The sequence below is a fragment of the Hippichthys cyanospilos genome, chromosome 6, assembly GCF_059441005.1.
Source record: "Hippichthys cyanospilos isolate Australia breed blue-spotted pipefish chromosome 6, RoL_Hcya_1.0, whole genome shotgun sequence".
NCBI lineage: Eukaryota > Metazoa > Chordata > Actinopteri > Syngnathiformes > Syngnathidae > Hippichthys > Hippichthys cyanospilos.
Window position 1 is genome coordinate 12,105,238 of NC_142374.1, and position 19,032 is coordinate 12,124,269.

General features: G+C 37.9%; 1 protein-coding gene across 4 annotated transcripts; it reads left to right on the plus strand.

Annotated features, from left to right (window-relative positions):
- Positions 1–8,107: 8,107 nt before the first annotated feature.
- On the plus strand, positions 8,108–18,975 carry LOC148422210 (muscarinic acetylcholine receptor M2-like). 4 transcript variants are annotated; one of them, XM_088416429.1, is made up of 4 exons: positions 8,108–8,241; positions 14,174–14,369; positions 15,360–16,232; positions 16,980–18,975. In XM_088416429.1, the coding sequence occupies exons 2-4, from the start codon at positions 14,217–14,219 to the stop codon at positions 17,289–17,291; spliced, it is 1,338 nt and encodes a 445-aa protein (XP_088272555.1). In that variant the 5' UTR covers positions 8,108–8,241; positions 14,174–14,216; the 3' UTR covers positions 17,292–18,975. The 4 variants fall into 4 exon arrangements, with proteins under 4 accessions (XP_088272555.1, XP_088272556.1, XP_088272554.1 ...); XM_088416430.1 differs by having other exon boundaries at positions 8,108–8,215; positions 14,177–14,369; XM_088416428.1 differs by having other exon boundaries at positions 8,109–8,241; positions 14,177–14,369.
- The last annotated feature ends 57 nt before the right edge of the window (positions 18,976–19,032 follow it).

Sequence of the window (19,032 nt, forward strand, 5' to 3'; positions counted from 1 at the left end):
AAAACAACCCCCCCCCCCAAAAAAAAAAACAAAAAAAAAAAACGGAAATATATTCAAACACAAATGTAAAAGGTGAAATGAAAAAAATATCGTCAGTTAAACATAATAAAATACTGGACACTGGAAAATTTCTGCTCAGAAACTTGCTTCTTTCATGAACTTTCCTCTCATTTGTCTTTAAAAAAATCATGTTACAGGTCGAATGTTATTGTGTAAGAGGTAGCTGGCATAGTGTCAGCTAGCATCAGGGCAGTTCAACTTTTTGGAAATTTTAACAATGTTACAATGTTGATTTCTCACCTTAAACAGCCCCAGTGGTATTTCTCTTCAGTGATGCTTTTCTAAGTATTTGCACACTTAGCATCAGCCCCACCTGAGCAGGTAAACATGAGTTGTGAGAGGCCTGATTATGTTAGTAAGTCTCTTACCACCCATGCAAGAGTAAATACACGCCGACCTCATCCGCGTCTTTTAGTTTTCTTTTGGTTCTAGAGTAGAGGAGGAGAGATTTTGCACCGAGTCGGCCCTGTAAACAGCAATGTTTCATTTGTTAATTGCATTTTACTGCAGGAAATGCCAAAAAATATGGTACACAGTGGGACAATCAACGATAATAGTAAATCATTCACCCGTGGGTGAAACTGTTGTTATGAATGCTGCTTCCCACAGGACCGATTTGATTGGAGGAAAGGCTCTTAGACGTTTCACTTCTTTGTGAGAATTATTGGTGCCATTAAGCTCATATTTAAGAAGAAATCACCAATGTCCCGAATATAATTTGTATGCATGTAATTTACATTAAACTGTGGAAAGTTAAATAAATACATGCTATCAAACATGTTCTTGCATCTTTGATAAGTTTGCAAACCAAAAAAAAATGCTGATTAAAAAAAAAAAAAAAAAGACAATATGAATGGCACCCTTTTACCATAGTCTTACTTGTGTGTGTGTGTTTTTAAGAGCCGAAGAAACATTGTCAAAGACCAGAATCCGGTGGTTTCTTAACACATTCTTCAGGAATCGTTCTTGGTACAAACATCATTGAACAATTCTCTTAAGAACACAAATGGGGAATTTGTTACTTCTATGAATCTTTTGACGTCATTATGAATGCTCCCGGGTTCGTGTTTCTGCATATAGCCACTCTTTCCGTTTTTTTTTTTTTTTTAACTGGTTTTTATTATCTCAAGAGTTCAGTCAAGTTTAATCTAAACTTTTATTTACTTGCCACTCATTTACATGAGCAGAGGTCAAAAATGTAATGGGCTTATTTTTATGTAAGAAATAGTAAAGAGCTCAGTTTTCTAATACAGGGGGTTTAAAAATAGAGTCAAACAAAATAGCCAGAATGAATGGTGAAGGCATATTTTTTTTGCATGGGATGGAAGGATGTGCTGATGCTCACAAATGGAAGCTCCACCCTGTGGTTTCATTTTCCCTGTGACCACATCCAGCAATTCAAATGACTGTCAGATGACTGTGATGCAGCCCGGGGAGCGCATAGGCCAGAACACCTGAAATTAATGAAAACAACTTAAAGACTGAGAAAAAACTGACTATAATTATAGTGAAAATCTCTTTTATTTTCATCTTTGTCAAATAATTTCTCATGAAAGTTATTTTAAGTGTATTTATATAGTACGGGACAGTCGTATGGAAGAAGGAAGGTCGAATAGCCATTTGAGTATTTTAGTCTATTATTTCACACAGTACTTAGTGGGATTTTTAAAATCTTGCTCTTAAATAATACACTCCCGCATATGTGTGTGTGGACGACAGACAGGAATTTACTGTTTATGTATTTGTGTGCATAAGTGGACAAACACTGTAGAAATTGGCATTGTGTGTGAATGTGAATGAGCAGATATTTACTTTGTTTGTGCATACGTGTGCATTGCTGGTATGTGTGAATGCACTCACTGATGTTTACATTATGTATGTGTCACAAGACCAACAAATGTGTATACTGTATAAATGACTTTTACCTCAATGTACATATGTTTGTGAATGGACAGGCAGATGGATAAGAGTTTATGAGAATGCATATACACCAGAGGAACAACACAGAACACAACTACATAACTTGAAGCCATTGGTTTTAACGTTCTGCATCTATATGTGAAAGAATTGGGGTGCGGTCAGAATTTATCTCCTTGTTTTGCATTGATTTCCATTGCAGGTGGCTCGTGTATTATGCAAACTGAGCTATATAATTATTTTACCACAGTCTTGTCGAGCACTGAAGCAAACGGGTGTGCCGGGGAGGGTTAGAGCACACTGAAAAACTCCCAAGTCTGTTTTGTAATCCTCACAAGAAAGAACACATTCAATTTGAGAGCGTTTTCTGCAGGGGATGCAGTGTATTAATGTCGCTATGACACAGCCATGTTACTGCACTTCCAGGCAACCAGAAATGCTTTGAATCCTTTAAGCAACAGAGCCTCACAAGACCTTGAGTGTGAATGGAGGACAAATACTCAGCACTTTATTATTCGTTAGGGCTGCATAGGCTCCGAGCGGGACCTATTAGCCCTATTGTGTGTCTTTCTTATTCAAAAAATGATGCCCGAAGCTTCACGCAGTGCTGTCAAGTTCCTATGACTGATTTATTACATTAATATAATTATTTTATTTGTAGTTTGAAAAAGACTCAAGACATTAAAGTCTTGCACACCCATCTTACCTACGGTGTGGGATATACAGTAGGCCTGTATGGGATAAGCTCAAGCCAGCTCACGGGCCTCGTGAGGATAAGCGGTTAATGGTGGTTGGATATACGTTTAATTGTCAATATTTATTTAATGATTTCAACATTTACATATTCAGTTACTTTGACATTCTGTACATTTCATTATGCATCATGAAGTCTTTTTATCTGTCACCCACTGTCCACCCATTGAATTTGATGGAAGAGAATTTCATGATGCACACGAGCACAAGGGACCAGAAGGGACAAAGTTATACAACCAACCAACCAACCAACCAACCAACCAACCAACCAACCAACCAAATAAATAAATAAATAAACTTTTAATTAATTAAACATATTTTAGATCTTTATATACATTTGGAAAAATATGAATAAACACACATATACACATAAAAAAAAAAAATATATATATATATATATATATATATTCAATGGCACATTTTTTGTATTTCATGTATTCATGTATTCATTCATTCATTCATGTATTCATTCATTCATTTTATTATACAGTATTTAATTTTCGCCCCTATCGTCCACAGATGACTCCTAAAATAAAAAGCCGTGACGCATTAGTCCTCTGGGTGGCAGCAGAGGTCTAAAACAGCTTTTTAAAGTCTGACCGAAATGTTTTTATTTTGTTTTTTTGTTTTTTGTTTTGTTTTTTTAACGAAAATTGTTCTTTATTTCGTACAGTAATTGCACAATAAGGATCTATTTTTCTGCTTTCTGATGATACAAGCAAACACACGCACACGCACACACGTACCGGCAGAAAAGCCTAAAAATGATTCTGTGAATGGACAAACACATTAACACATCACACTATATGAAAATGGTGTAATAAATAGTTATGAATTATTTAACGAATTTGTTTTAACTGTTCATATTACCATCGAGTGGACTTACTTTTAGATGAAATTTAGTTGTGATCAACTTAGGGTAACAAAAGTTGAAGCAAGCATACATTACCTAATATTTGAAGAACTGGGTAATAAATCTATGTTTTAATGGGTTTACATAGAGTAGTATATTAAAAGAGGGTGGGATAGGTAAAACTGTATCATTGAAGTAGTATATTAAAAGAGATGTGGGATAGGTAAACTTGTATAATTGATTTATACCAATGTTAGTGGGTCTAGAACTGTGGTTCTTAACCTGGGTTGGATCGAACCCTAGGGGTTCGGTGAGTGGGTTTCAGGGGTTCGGTGGAGCCTCCGCCACAGAGGTCCACCCCTCAGTCTAGTCTGCAGTTATTGGGCACAGTCATTGAAAGCGTCCTGCTCTGAGACTTCCTACCATGCACTGTGTTGGTTTTGTTATATGAACAAGGTGATATTAATGCACAATCCATTTTGTGTACCAGTAAAAAAAATCATATTTGATTTTTTACTAAAGAAGGATTCGGTGAATGAGCATTTGAAACTGGTGGGGTTCAGTGCCTTCAACAAGGTTAAGAACCACTGGTCTAGAAGGAATTCTACACAATAACGGTGTTAACGTTCATCCAAAAATGAAAAAGAGAAGATGGAAACTGGCGGCTCGGAGGTGCTGTGAATAGCATATCCGGCTCACAGGTAAAGGGACCCGAATTCAAATCCACTTTGCTCCGGCCTTCCTGTGTGGAGTTTGCATGTTCTCCCCATGTTTGTGAGCATGCGTGGGTTCTCTCCGGGCACTCCGGCTTCCTCCCACATATGTGCATGGCACGTTTATTGGACATACTAAATTGTCCTTAAGTGTGATTGGGTGCGTGAATGGTCGTTTTTCTCTGTGTGCCCTGCAATTGGCTGGCAACCAGTTCAGAGTGTCCCTTGCCTACTGCCTGAAGCCCGATGAGATAGGCACCAGCAAGCCTGTGACCCTTGTGAGGATAAGCGGCTCTAAAAAAATGGATGAATGGATGGAATATGTTGACTCAAAAGCTCTCTCTCGTTCTGTGCTCCTAAAACCGTGATTTTATTTTGATTTCTGCACGCACCAGTGAACTTGTCTGCAGAAATGTCCTATAGCAGGCAGCGGCTGCTATTGTGTTTGGTTCTTCGTCATACATTCAGAAAACCGCTCCAACGAAATGACCTCATTTTTCCTTAAAAAAGGCTTGGGGCAAAGGTTTCAAATAATGAAAAGGAAAAAGCTTGCTTTATTGTTAGCACCAGGGTTTTTTTCTAACTTTTGAATGATACTGCACAAATGAGTATTTTATTTTTCTGGCCATGTTTTGGATGTAATGTTTTTCTTTTCATTTGCTCTAAAAACGACACAAAAAAAAACATTCACACAAAATGAAAAAAACTATACAGATAACTAAATGATGGGGCTTTATGCACATGAGTAATGTCCCAATGTGTGTGATGGCTTTTATCATTCATTGTGCCATACAATCCTATACAGTACTATATATCCCTGTGCCCTCGAGTGCTGCATCCTTTTATAAGTTCTTTTATTCACACTTTCTTTTCAGCCCAGCACGTTGCATTCGTTGGCCTTGAGAGTGCGAGGTCAATGTGTATGCCCTTTGCTCAAACATACACTGACAAACGATGCAACTGAGAAAGGAGGTTTTCAGCCAGATGATGTGACTACAGCATATTAATTAAGTATAGACCGGGGCAGATATTTACCATATCGGTGCATATCGGCCTCTTTTTATGAATGTTGTGACTGATATACTCCATCATTGTGCCTCTCTGTTCATGGAGACTTGTACTTGAACAACGCATCTGAATGTGCCTTGCTCCAGCACTGTCCCGCCAATTGCAGCTTCTGAATGGTTAGCCGTGCAAGAGGCAGAGCCAATCAGCAGTGAAAGCCATATATATATATGGCTCTATGCAGACACATGCAGCCTGAACACAGACACAGAGAGAACAGAAGGTGGAACTTAAGTTTAAAGACAGTAAGAGAATACCAAACTTTTAATCATGAAAAGCAAATTGAATGACCTTGTGTATTGAATATTAAAACAGTATTTTTTCACAGCTTATCCTTGTAAACAACTTGAGGGGAGGGGGCACGGAAGAGACAGTTGGCGGGCAACAGTGTCCGTCTGCGACTTTGGCCTCTATCTACTTCTTGTAGTTAAAGCAAAGTAGTGATGGATGTCCTAGTCCCTCCTAAAACAGAGCTGAATCGCCGATGAAGCGCTCACTGGCGCCCACCTTAAGTGAGCGCTTCAGTGCAGCCTCCCGACATGCCCTCCTTCGCAGACGGTTAGCCCCAAAAAGAACACATGGACCAAGCACCAACTGTAGTGGGCCCACGCCCAACTCAAGTTATTTAAAAATGTTCCCCTTCGTCACAATGAATAATCCTTGATACTTTGAAATAAATATTGGGCTTAAAAATATCGGCCTCCTTCACTACCATAATTGATATTGGTATCCTGCAAAAAGTGGATTGGTAGATCCCTGTTATTAACAGATTGTATCTTCGAACAATCAGATTTCAATTCGATTCTCACAAACGCATAACGATGTCAGCGTTGTTTTTCCAGCTTATTGGCGGGTCAGAGTAAAATTGGGTACAGTTTTAAGTGGACTGATATGCGGTACATCAATGAAAACACAGATCATGAAAACAGTGGCGCCACTAAGAAGAGGATCAAGTTAAGTGAGTCCAAGATATCAAACGCGCGTTCCAGTATTACCTTCTACTATTTCTATGTCCCTGTCCAAATATTAACTCGGCACTGTAATGTAATGTTGTATGACGTTAATATGCATAACAGTTGCCCATGGCTAGTGGGATTACGCACACTAATTAAATCCATATTGTGCTTTGAACATGGCACAATCATAGCCCAGAGGTTTTCTTTGTGTGGCGTTTCTCTAATTCAAATTCAGGACACGATATACTTCATGTGGCACTTGCCACTGGTGTCTTTTAAATTATCAGCTATAAAATATGAAAATTGTTAGTATAATGGTACTTTTGTGTTTTGGGACCAAGCGTTTTACTAAATTTTCTCAAATACTGTATCAAATCGCCATTAAAATGAATTGAAATGGCATTTGTCCATTTTAGCCCTAAAATGTTAAATAAAAGCAAGAGAAAAATAACATCGTACTACTGCAGCATGTTTGAAGCTCTCTTGTATGTAGTAAGTCCACTGTGAAAAAGAGGTATGTGTGTCTTACCATTTGTATCCATACTTTAACTAAGTATCCTAATGCTAGTTTCCTAACTAGCATCCATAATATCTACAGCTTGTGAGGGTTTTTTTTTTTTTGCGAGTAAAAATATAAATTGTGTGAGTACGATTTTTTGCTGATTATATAAAAAAAATGAGTGGATTTGTTTTCTCAGTTTTAACCTTTTGTAATTTATCACTAATTAGACCATGACAAAGTGGTTTAGCAGACTTGACATCAAATTTGTGTAAAACGGCTCCTGAATTAATACGAGTTTGACACTAATGGATTAGTCTCTTCTTGTCCAACTCAGTACTACCTGGCATGTTTCAGCCCACCATTATACAAAAGGGAAAACTAAATTCAGACTTGCCTATATAGTGTAAAATGCCATACAAATATTAACTAAAAATTTGCCCAATGGCACTTGTTCTCATGATGGAGCAAAGGAATAATATAAGGCAATAAAAATAGCATTGACAGCCAATGACAGGTCTCCTACTAAGAAACAAACCATTTCATCACAGAATGTGACATAAATATTGGAATAACGATGAGAATAGTGCAGCAGTGTATTAGAAACCTGTTGGGATACTGTGGCGCCAAAGCAAATATTGATTTGTGTCCATGACAACTGTAACACTTCTAACCATGACAGCTTATCCAGAAAACAGTGTAATGATTCGATGGTTACATAGAATATGAGCAGTGCTGGGTTTTTGATGAATCATCTCTATTCGATTTTTTTTTTTTTTTTTAAATCAACGACATGCTCTTCATTTGGCAATATTGTTGCGCAAAGTGCAACCATTCTTCTTTGTGATAATTCCATCAAAGTAAGGTCATCCACCAGCTGGAGCGCACTGAGTCACGGGTTTGCTGAAAAGGTCAAAACAACAGAGTTTTAAAGGTTAACGTCCTGCAGCGATTGAATAGTATAGCAGAAGGAACCGTCCTGTTTGTTTGTTTCTTCTTCTTTTCTTTTTTTTATCTCGGCATTTAATTGCACCTTAGCATTTTATATGATCCCATGTTGCGTAAACATTGAGCCTACAGCTGTGAGCGGAGGCCGCCACGCTCTCAAACAAACAGTCCTTACCACCTGTCTCGTCTCTTGTTTATTCAAATTTGCCACTCTGGCTGCAGGCTTGCAACACTATAGTCACTAAAAGCTCCTGCAGATTCCGCTCACTGTCTCCCCTCCCTCCCTCTATGTCTTAACTGTCTATCAGTCACACACACATGCATGTGGCACACACAGTGTCAGAGGAGGAGCAACATTCAGTTACTTTCTGCTCTCCCCCAGTTTGCTCCGAGATGACAATATCATGGAGCACATGAAGCGTGCTCACTCACATCACTCCATACACATAAGGTGAGATTCCGCAACAAACTTTGCAGGTAAGTGCACTTTTTGAAAACAATATTATTATTATTATTGGGATTATGTTATAAAGTATGAGAAAAGATGGTCCTAACTAATTTTGTGTTTGACTATCTCGTGGAACTCCTTCCTACATTCTGCATGTATTTTCAACGCAGTGATATTTTAATGCCTCCGTTATTCCTTGTACAGTATACTTTAGTGACTGAAACAAGTACAGTGGGGAATTATGCAATCCCACTTAATTTACCTGAAAATGAACATTTATTATAACTATATATTAATGCCAATGGCCGATACTGAAGAGACAAGAACAATTAATGCTCTTTCATTTGATGGCAAAGGATACTGTAAACCTGTATATCCTAATGTCCCTTCATAAAACAGAACAATTAATAGCTTCAGTTTTGTTGTCAATATAACTGACACATATTTCTTTTTTTTTTTGGGAAGTAAAATGAGGCAACATCATCATTTTTTCAGTATTCAGACGATTTGAGAGTTTTGGGCGGTGAGATTTTTCTCAAATAAAATGAGTGCTTGGCTCAACAAAAGTTGATAAATTTTGCTTTATATGGTAACCTCAATGTATTTCACAATGTAGCTTGGAAAAAAAAAGTGACCACTCAGTGGTTACTAGAGTAAATGGTGCTGCCCCAAGTACAAGTTTAAAATGGACTAAAAATACTCAAAGTGGTAGGAAATGTCCTTCTTTCAAATAGACAGGGGTGTGGACTCTTTAAATAGAGTCAAATTTCTTACTTCAACAAAGTTTTGTAGAAGAAATATTACACATGATAGCTCCAACGTAATATTTTTGAAATGGAGAGGATACAAAATCAGCTAAGGTGCTTAATCTCAAAACAGATTCAACTTCAATAAGAGTGCATTAAAAAAAAAAAAAAAAACCCCGCACACACACACATGCATCATAACCCAGATACAGTGCTTTGGACCTAATCAATTAAAAAAAAAAAAAATCTTAAAAAAATAAAATGTTATCATAATTTATGTAAATTGTACCAGCTAACATCAGAGTTATGCGACAGCAGTGATGTACAAAGTAATTAATGGCATAAAACGATTCTTTTTGCTTGATTGTAATATACTGTAGCATACCAATATAATTTAATCTACAACACAAAAATCAGGTTCTGTATAATATATTGATTAGGAAATAGGGATTGAGTTATGAATCCAAATAGTTTTAAAATTTGAATACCGAGCCCAAAGGATTTTCAACTGCGGCTTTCCCTTCCCCATGCCTGCGGGTGCATCCAAGGAATCCCCTGTGTTGCACGCAGGAAATTAGAGGACTGAAATAAAGTTACGTCGTTTAATCACGCTGCTGGTTTTCTGCTGCAGTTTGCCTTTCCCTTTGCTGCCTTTGTTTCATTCACAACAATGACCACTCTTCTGACTGAAAATCTGTTACAAATCGCCCTGTCCCCTCAGCAGCCCACTACCTCCACACACACCCCGCTTTCCCACCACCATCTTGTGTGAGGCCACACCTCAGGCAGATGTGAAATTTCCCACTTCTTAGAGCATGGATACGTAACTGCTATAACAAACAAACATTGCTAATTTCTCCAGTAATAGTGAGGAGGGTCATATGGAGTAATTCAGAATCAATATTTATCAAAAACAATGACAAAAATGCAAACAAAAAATACATTGTACACACCAGAGACGATTAAATATATCAAGAAAGGGCTTTGGCGCCATAGTACAAAATGTAGTAACTTCAATTGGCTGGAACACATTACTGGCATTTCAATGAGGATAACTCATTGATATATGAATAAATTAACTTATGAGCTTGGTCACAGAATGAATTAAATTTGAACCGTATTCATTACTTTACCGTGTAAATAATTAGTTATGTGAATCAAACTTGTAAGTCTAAAAACCACCATCTTCATTTTTTTACTGTGTAATTAATTAGGAAATATTGGTAACTTGTCAATGACCGAAAGGTATCTGTGGGGTTTTTCAGGGTTAAATCCTTGGTCCACTATTGTTCAGTCTGCATGTGGCTGCAAATCTTTTTTTTCCAAAATAATGTCAGACAAAACTGAAATCATTGTCTGTGGCCCGCAAAAAACACAAGCAAAATTTTATCAAAAAACCTGAAAAGAAAAACGCAAAGGTAACATCATATGTAAGTAATATTACATGTAATAATATATGTATATGTACTTTAACAGCTACTTTAAATTCATTAAATACTGGCCTCTGTAAATGAACTATACGATAGCTGCGGTTCATTCAGAATGCAGCTGCTTCAGTCCTGAAAAAACATGAAATAGCCACAAAAACGAATATGCTTGTTTGGTTTTTTTGTTCGATGTATTTACAGTCAAGGTTATGCTTGCACAGATGAAGAGAAAAGTATAGGCCACTCTATCTTTGTTGAGGGAATGATTTATTTCAAAGAGAAAAGAAAATCTTGCTGCCCTGTGATCGCTTCATTCATTAAATGTGTCCTTTGATGAAACTGTGTACTCTGTGTAAGCTGCATAATTACATATGCTCTGGTGTCTGTAAACATGCTTGTTTCGGCTGTTCATCTCCCTGCTGAACACTGAGGCCGGATCTGAATTTTCAGCTTGACCATGCTTCAACTGTTTGGGTTAAAAACCCAAATTGGGTGAAATACTGTAACCACGCAAACAATGGGTCCCGTATGACAATGAGTTATATTTATTCACAGCACTGGCTGAAGATTTGATCCAAGGGGCAAAAACTAAGAAAACGACCAATAAATAGGTTTGCTTGATGCTGTGGCAAAAAATATAAATGCTACATTGACACCCAATGTCATCGGTTGTCACAGCATAATATTTTCAGCGATTTTATACCAAATGTCCTTTCTGACAACCCATGTGTTTTTCATGGGTGATTTTGGCCTGACTTGGGATTTTAAACCTGATGCATATGTCCAAATTAAGCAGTAGTGATTGGACCTGTGGTTCCTCAAAAGGAGCCATTCCAAAGACTGCCTTGTTTACGTTTCTTAGTTTACTTTAGTTTATTTTAGAACAACAAATTTTACTCACAAAATAAACACTGGGATTAGTGAAATATGGCAATTAATGTAATATTTTAGTAGAATGTACATTAGGCATGTTGGGAATTGTGCCAAACCTTACTTCTTTTTGTCATGGAAAAGTTATTAAAAAAACAAATCAATAACCTCTTATTCTCTTTAGAACATAAGTAAATATAAACACGCAGAGCACTTAACAAATATTGCCAAGCAAACGTGTGTACAACCCAAGCTCCTCCAAAACATCAGCCAGAGAGTAGGCTGAAAAAGCAACGTCACAGGTAGTTTTTTTTTATTTTTTATTTTTTTTATCCTAGACCTTCTAAAGCCAAGCTCAATATGGCTACTATAGGCCAGTATAATTTATATTGCTGGATGCAACTGCTGCATCTGCTGGATTTAATTATCTAACGGTTTCTATCCCTTTCAGGGAATCCCAATGAATAACACAGAGAGAGTCACAGTGATGCTGGACTCAGTAGTGACCTCAAGGAAGTGGGGGGTATAGTATGTGTTACCATGTCAATCAAATCTTCCCCAGATCTCCACAATGGGTTATTTGTCAAAGGGATAGTGATGTAAGTTAAGCTATATTAGCAAGTGAACGTTTTCTCTGACCAAATAGATTTTATACTGTCATTGCTCTCACAAGGCCAGCCTTGAATTTTTCCGTCGTCTCACTCGTTGGTCAGAGTAAAACTTAGTATTGCAAACGTTGACTGACAGCACACCTGATGACATTCTCACTCATTAATAACATTTGTCAGCCTAATAGCAAAAATGTCTGAGTAATGTTTTAAATCTTTTCAAAAAGCACAAAATAACCTACCAATTCAACCAAGAAGAAGTGTCCAATTAGAAGATTTTAACCTACTGCAGAGGTGTTTATTTTATATGCCTCACTGTTCCACTGTAATTACATAAAAGATAAATTATTTTAATTTAAAGTTACAGTACATCCAGCTCTCCTATCGAACATACCACAAAAATTGGTCCAGCTACTGTATGTCCTTATTGAACATGCTAACTGCATACATTCATACGTCTGCTCCAACCAGAAAGCGGGTTAACAAATATACAGTAGAGGCAGGCTATTCGTAAGTACATACACAATTACTGGTGGTCTTGCTACAGAAAAGACTTGGAATAGGCCTGTGATGAGTAAATGATGGAGTTAGCAATGCAGTAATGAAGTTTCGGGGGGCTGTAAGAGCAGGAAGGAAATGTCTCTCAGGTACAGTATGATGTTATCATGTGGGCTAATGGAGCCACTTACAGGCTCAGTAAAACATGGAATGACCCTTGAGTGTCTTTACATTGATTTTATAATGAAAATAAATTGCTTTGTCACATTATTATGTAGTTTTTTTTTTTTTTTTAAGCAATCACATTTTATTGAAATTGAAATTGCATTACAACGCTTTTGTTGTCTTAAGTAAGCTTTTGTCTTAGGTAAGATTTATATTTTTAAATATACGATTTTAAACGTACAATCTAGTACATATCTCTATATGGCATGCTTTTATCCAAAGCATCATGGAACAGCATCATACATGTACAGTATGTACATGTAATTGATATATAGATTAAGCAACAACTAATCGACCGACCAAGGTTAATTGAAGTGCTCGCAAGCACATGGGGGAAAACGTTTTTTATTTTTTATTATTATTATTTATTTATTATTATTTTTTATTTTTTTTATTTTTACATGTATGTATTACACAAGGTCCCAAACTAGTTAGAATTTGGGTTTGTACGCTGGATTTGTGCATCTGTAAATTCAGACTTGCAAAAGTATTTTCCAAATGTTTCACTTAACATGAAAATGTTTGCCGGAAAGGTTTTAAAACACTCTCTTGTAAAATACAGTAGCGGAGGCACAAAGGACAACCATAAAATGGCAGGGTAATTTTTCTGAGGCGAAAGGCAGGGGATTCTAACGGACCTCTCTTGAGGTATAAGGATAAGTGGCTGTCCGCGTTACACGGCCCCATCCAACCTGTCAGCACATATCTAATCAGGCTTTCCACATCCAGGTCAGTTAAGATGCTGTTTTAAAGAAAAAACTTCACCGGGGGAATAGTAACATTCATTCATTGTGATTACTTGTCAGACAACCAAGCCTTGCCAGTGTTATGAGATTTCAAACTATTTTGAGACAGTTATTAAAACCTTCTCTCAGTCTAATCATAATTTAATATCTTAAAACTGTCTTTCTTGGTAGAATGATGTATATTTTTAAAGCGTAATATGCTTATGTGATGCCTCTAAGACCACAGAATGAAAGAGACTGTCTTAAAAATTAGCCTGCAAGATATTGTAAATGTGTCTTGGCAATCCTGTTTAAGCCTCGGGGAAGCCTGAGAACAAATAGCAGATTGAGTTATGATATCTGCTCCCTATTTGCACTAGAGGGAGGCTTTTCGGAAAAGCAGGTCAAAACGCAGTTATCTCCAAATCAAAAAAAAGATTCGGATCTGTTCAACACCATTACATTTAATAATTACTGCAGGCAGTCTGATTTGAATTGAATGATGTACTGGCCTGTACTTATGTGCATTCCCGATATGAGGCCGCTCTATGTATTCAAATACAGCTGCTTAAGTTTATTTGTTCACCTGGTCACGGTTCACACGTAGGCTACTCACTGTAAGCTGAAACACTGTCAAACACCTCCAAAGTGTTACACATCATATTGCATTGGTGACACTAAGTGTGGGAGTGTAGTAAATACTTTAAATTGTTAGTGTACTTGAATCTTGTTTTGGTTATTTAAATAAAGTGGTTAGACCAATAGTTTTAGTTCTGCTGATTACTTTTGCCACCTATGGTCACCTTACTGTTGAATCTTACTGTTAAATAAATAAAAACAGGTCCTTTTTTTTTTGTATCAGCAGACTGAACAACGGTCTCTGACCACACCTGAGAGCAGACGCAATGGAGACCATGAATACCAGCAGCGGCGGTGAGGCAGGCCTCTTCTCAGCCAGTCCTTACACCACAGTGGAAATTGTCCTCATCATTCTGGTGGCGGGATCCCTCAGTCTGATCACCGTCATTGGAAATATCCTGGTTATGCTATCTATAAAGGTTAGTTCATTTCATTACTTCGTCACTAAAAAAAATTGAAGTCACAATTCCCGATGAAGAGAACTTAAAATGCTTCACTTGTGAAGATATCTTTTGGTTTGTCCAATACCGGCACCAGTGGTGCTCTAATTGTCAAAGTCTGGGCAGGAGTTCAAAACATTTTCAATCGCTATCCACAACATCCAGTCATTAATTTTCTATAGCCACTTCTCTGCCAAATCTGCTTTGTTTAACGTATTCATACCTAATTCTTTGGGTTAAAATGTTAAAGATACTGTTGTTAATGTTCCAGATCAATTTACATGCATTATTATTTATTCTTTTCTCCAGCATCAAGCCGTTCAGTTGTTCAAATTTTTTTCTAGTTTGATTAGGGATTAATTTTTTTTTTTTAATTTCAGTCACTTTTATGTACTCTGAGCTATTTTTCTTTTTCATTCAGAATAAGTTGCGACCTGTATAAACCCTGTAAAAAGTAAAGTTAACATTTGCTCAGAGTTTATTAAAATGGTTTTTATCTTTTGCCTATGCTACCAAGAATACAATTTTATTCATACAATTTTATATAATAATTATTTCATTTATAGTCACTGCAGTGACTAGTGGACAAGCTGTAATTGGCTTGCCAGATTTCTTTGTTTGAAAAAAAAAACCAAACTAGCGCATTGACAGCTAAACCCATCTTATGAAACGTAAAGAACTTCCAATGTCCCATTAGCTTTGGAAGAACATTGACATTGCATTGTTTTGACTGATTCTTTGTACATTCAAACAAACAAGAATGTGAAAAAAAATCATTACTTGAGCAACCCTACATTATTTCTTACTTCCTATTCCATTTCATTTCCATTCAAACACAGCCTGTGCAAGGCCTCCCACACTGAAGAAGCAATTAGAGAACCAGGCATGTAATCTAATAGAAGAGAGAAAACATACATCACACAAAAAAGATTAGCATCTGACAGGCTTCTCCATGTGGTTTCTCCAAAGGTAAACAGGAACCTGCAGACAGTCAACAACTACTTCCTGTTCAGTCTGGCCTGCGCAGACCTCATTATTGGCATCGGCTCCATGAACCTGTATACTGTCTACATCGTGATTGGCTACTGGCCTTTGGGAGCGGTCGTGTGCGACCTGTGGCTGGCGGTGGACTACGTGGTCAGCAACGCATCAGTCATGAACCTCCTGATCATCAGCTTCGATCGTTATTTTTGCGTCACCAAGCCTCTGAGCTATCCGGCGCGCCGTAGCACCAAAATGGCCGGTCTGATGATCTCTGCCGCCTGGGTGCTGTCCTTCATTCTCTGGGCGCCGGCCATTTTGTTTTGGCAGTTCATTGTGGGCGGGAGAACTGTGCCACCAGGAGAATGCTACATCCAATTCTTCTCCAACCCGGCGGTCACGTTCGGCACGGCCATCGCGGCCTTCTACCTACCCGTTGCCATCATGATCTACCTTTACTGGCGCATTTCCAGGGCAAGCCGTAGCCGCATGCAGAGGGACAGCAGGAAGACATCTGGCACCAGTATCGGAGAAGCTCACTCTCATAGTCAGGAGGATGCAGGCCAGAGCCAGATCCAGAACAACTACATTCAGAAAATGAGGGAGCAACTCAGGGAAGCTGGGCAAAACAAGGAGAAGGAATCACTGCAGCAGCAGAACGGGAGCACTCCTTGCAAGCAAGAGAAGCCCGAGCAGGTGGAACAGGACGCGGACAGCGTCCAGCCCTCCACGTCTACAGAAAACGAGGTCCCTGTTTCGGTGCTGAAGGGACTGGATGCCATAAGAAGGATGAACCAGACGGGTTCAGCTTCCAGGGCAACATCCTTGACAGACTGCCAAGCCACAAGGATAATGCTTAAAGTAAACATCTTCACTCCACTGTTGGTTTATAGTTCCAAATAAAACCCAAAATAAACAAACAAAAAAAGATCCACATGAGAATCAAAATTCTCATTTACTCTGATCCTTGCAAACAGCTTGCGGTGAAACTAAATTTCACGATTAACACTTCAAAATAAACATAATGCATGGACGTCAGCCATAGTGTGGTTTTATTTTAAAATTGTCCTTTGCTACCAGATAGCTTTACTCATCCTCGTGGTTCTGTTTTTATGACCATCACATCACGTTGCTACCAACATCAACACATTCATTAAAAAATCACCTTCAATCGCTGATTAAAGATGCTAAGAAACCACTGGGCAAAAGCTGTCGTTGCACGATACATCTCCAGTATTAAGATAAGCCGCTAGCTACGTGGTGCATTCATATGTAGCTGGACTTTTGGATATACAGTAAAGCTGCATACAGTAACGCTTCGCATGAAGCCTCATGTGAGTACTCTCTGTTAAAAGAGTATTTATATAAAAACTACTGAGCTTCAGGGCAGATACATTTGAGTAAGCCTCTTTTGTTAAAAAAGGACCATTGCAATACTTCAGTGTACAGAAAAATGGTCAGTTGCATACAGATTTTTTTCTGTCAGATCATCATTTTATTTATTAAACTTTTATCTGCATGAACTATCAAAAAAAGTTAAGAGACGATGTAAACATAGTAGCCATCAACCATCAACCACAAAAGTGACACAATCTGTTTTTCCTCCAGGTGACAAAGCAGAGCGCGGTGGCCAAGTGGCGCAAGAAAAGCACGTCCTCGCGAGAGAAGAAGGTGACGCGCACCATCATGGCCATCCTGGTGGCCTTCGTGGTGACGTGGACGCCATACAACGTGATGGTGCTTATCAACACCTTCTGCTCCATCTGCATCCCTAACACCCTGTGGACCATTGGCTATTGGCTGTGCTACATCAACAGCACCATAAACCCGGCCTGCTACGCCCTCTGCAACACCACTTTCAAAAACACCTTCAAGCACCTGCTGCTCTGCCAGTACAAGAACATACGAGCGATGCGGTGAGGCTCCTTTCGACACAGACTCGGCGCAACAAATGTAGACTAAATGCTGAAATCTTGTACGAATTTCTTTTGATATGCCCTGGCATCAATCTTTCCATGTTAGAGCCTAATTTAGTTTTTGAGTTTTACCAGGTTTGAGCCAATTCCTCTGCAATGGCTTTAGGTGCCTGACACCAGGGCCCATTGTTATTTGAATGGATGTGCTGTCACTGCTATGTAAATACAAGCTCTGTTATTTAAATGTAGTCCAACTAAAAGGGATCAATCAAATAGATTAACCCTGTTAGGTTTAACCCTCACAGTGCTATCTTGATTTACAAATTCGCCAAATTGCAGATTTTGTGTCTTTATTAGAGCCCCAATTTACGAATGATATACGTTTAAAAAACGGACTCGAATTGGGAATCTCCCTAATTTCCAATGACAACACAGGCAAAATGTAGCATCTTCCCAGCATGTAGTACAGTGGTTGACACCAATTATTACTTTCCTTTTAATCCAGGGAATTTGCCAACCTAAGAGGACACAAACTAAACACACTTTTAAAACACATTTGAGCACAATTAAACTCATTAAAACAGACTTTACAAAGTAATTATGCTTTAACACACAAGGAGTAGCAACACATGCAAACATCGCACACAATAATACTTATACTCTATATTTTAACCCCCCTGTGAGAAGGAACAATTAATATTTCTGGAGATTGCTGGGAATGTTCTTTGCCACTTTTCTATTGGTTACATTGCAGCTTTCCAAATGAACCTAAAAACCTTTAAGAAAAAATGTTTAAAAATCTGTGAGATATTTCCGGTTGCAAATGATGAAGTTCCATATATGTAGAGAGGGGTAACACTGTATTCGGCCTGAATGTCAGTATATATGTACCCTACTATGAAACTAACCAAACAGTGTTAAATTGTACTCATCATGAGCCAAATGTATGAAAATCATCATAAACTATTAACTAGGAACCTTTTGTTAGTAAATATTGCACTGTGTGTCTGTGTGTGTGTTTGTTTGTGCGTCCGTGTTCATGTGTCCTCTATGTTGAGTGCAGGTAGTGAAACTAATCAAAAAATGATATTTATTAAGACCTGTATTGCGCTCTGTCCCTCACTGAATTGATGTTTACATAACATTTATAGTCAATCACTGCATGAAATTAAATGTTGTGGCATGTTTTAAATAAACTGAATTAATGAATTATGCCGTTTTCGTGATTAATAGAAATGAGTTGTAGGGACCGGAAAAAATGTCACAGCTTTATATGCCCCGAAATTATGTTCAAAAGACAGCAGTTTGTTCTCTGGGAATGCCTTTGGACACTATGGGACATTTACGCCCTCTAGTGCCACAGTTGACTAACAGTTGTTTGTCTCGAGGCATTCATTTGTATACAGTATTGAGATGTGTATTGAGATGAAGTATCTTACCGTCATCTAAGATGACTCATCTTGTTTAAATTATACATAGCTGGTGGGAACTACTTTTGCTTCACGCCTACTCCACAAATGGCCTATGCAGTTTCTTTATAAAATATGGCAAACTTCTTGATTTATTTTTTTGCTGAATATAATTACATAAAATACCATTTCCACAATGACCAAATATCAATTACTTTTTGTAAACAGTCTAATTTGATTTAACTGTGAAATTAAAAAATAAATAAATAAATGAAGTCACTTGTGCATTTCTGGTGGCATTTAATTGGTTGATTGAATATTTAAGCAGTGCAGTCA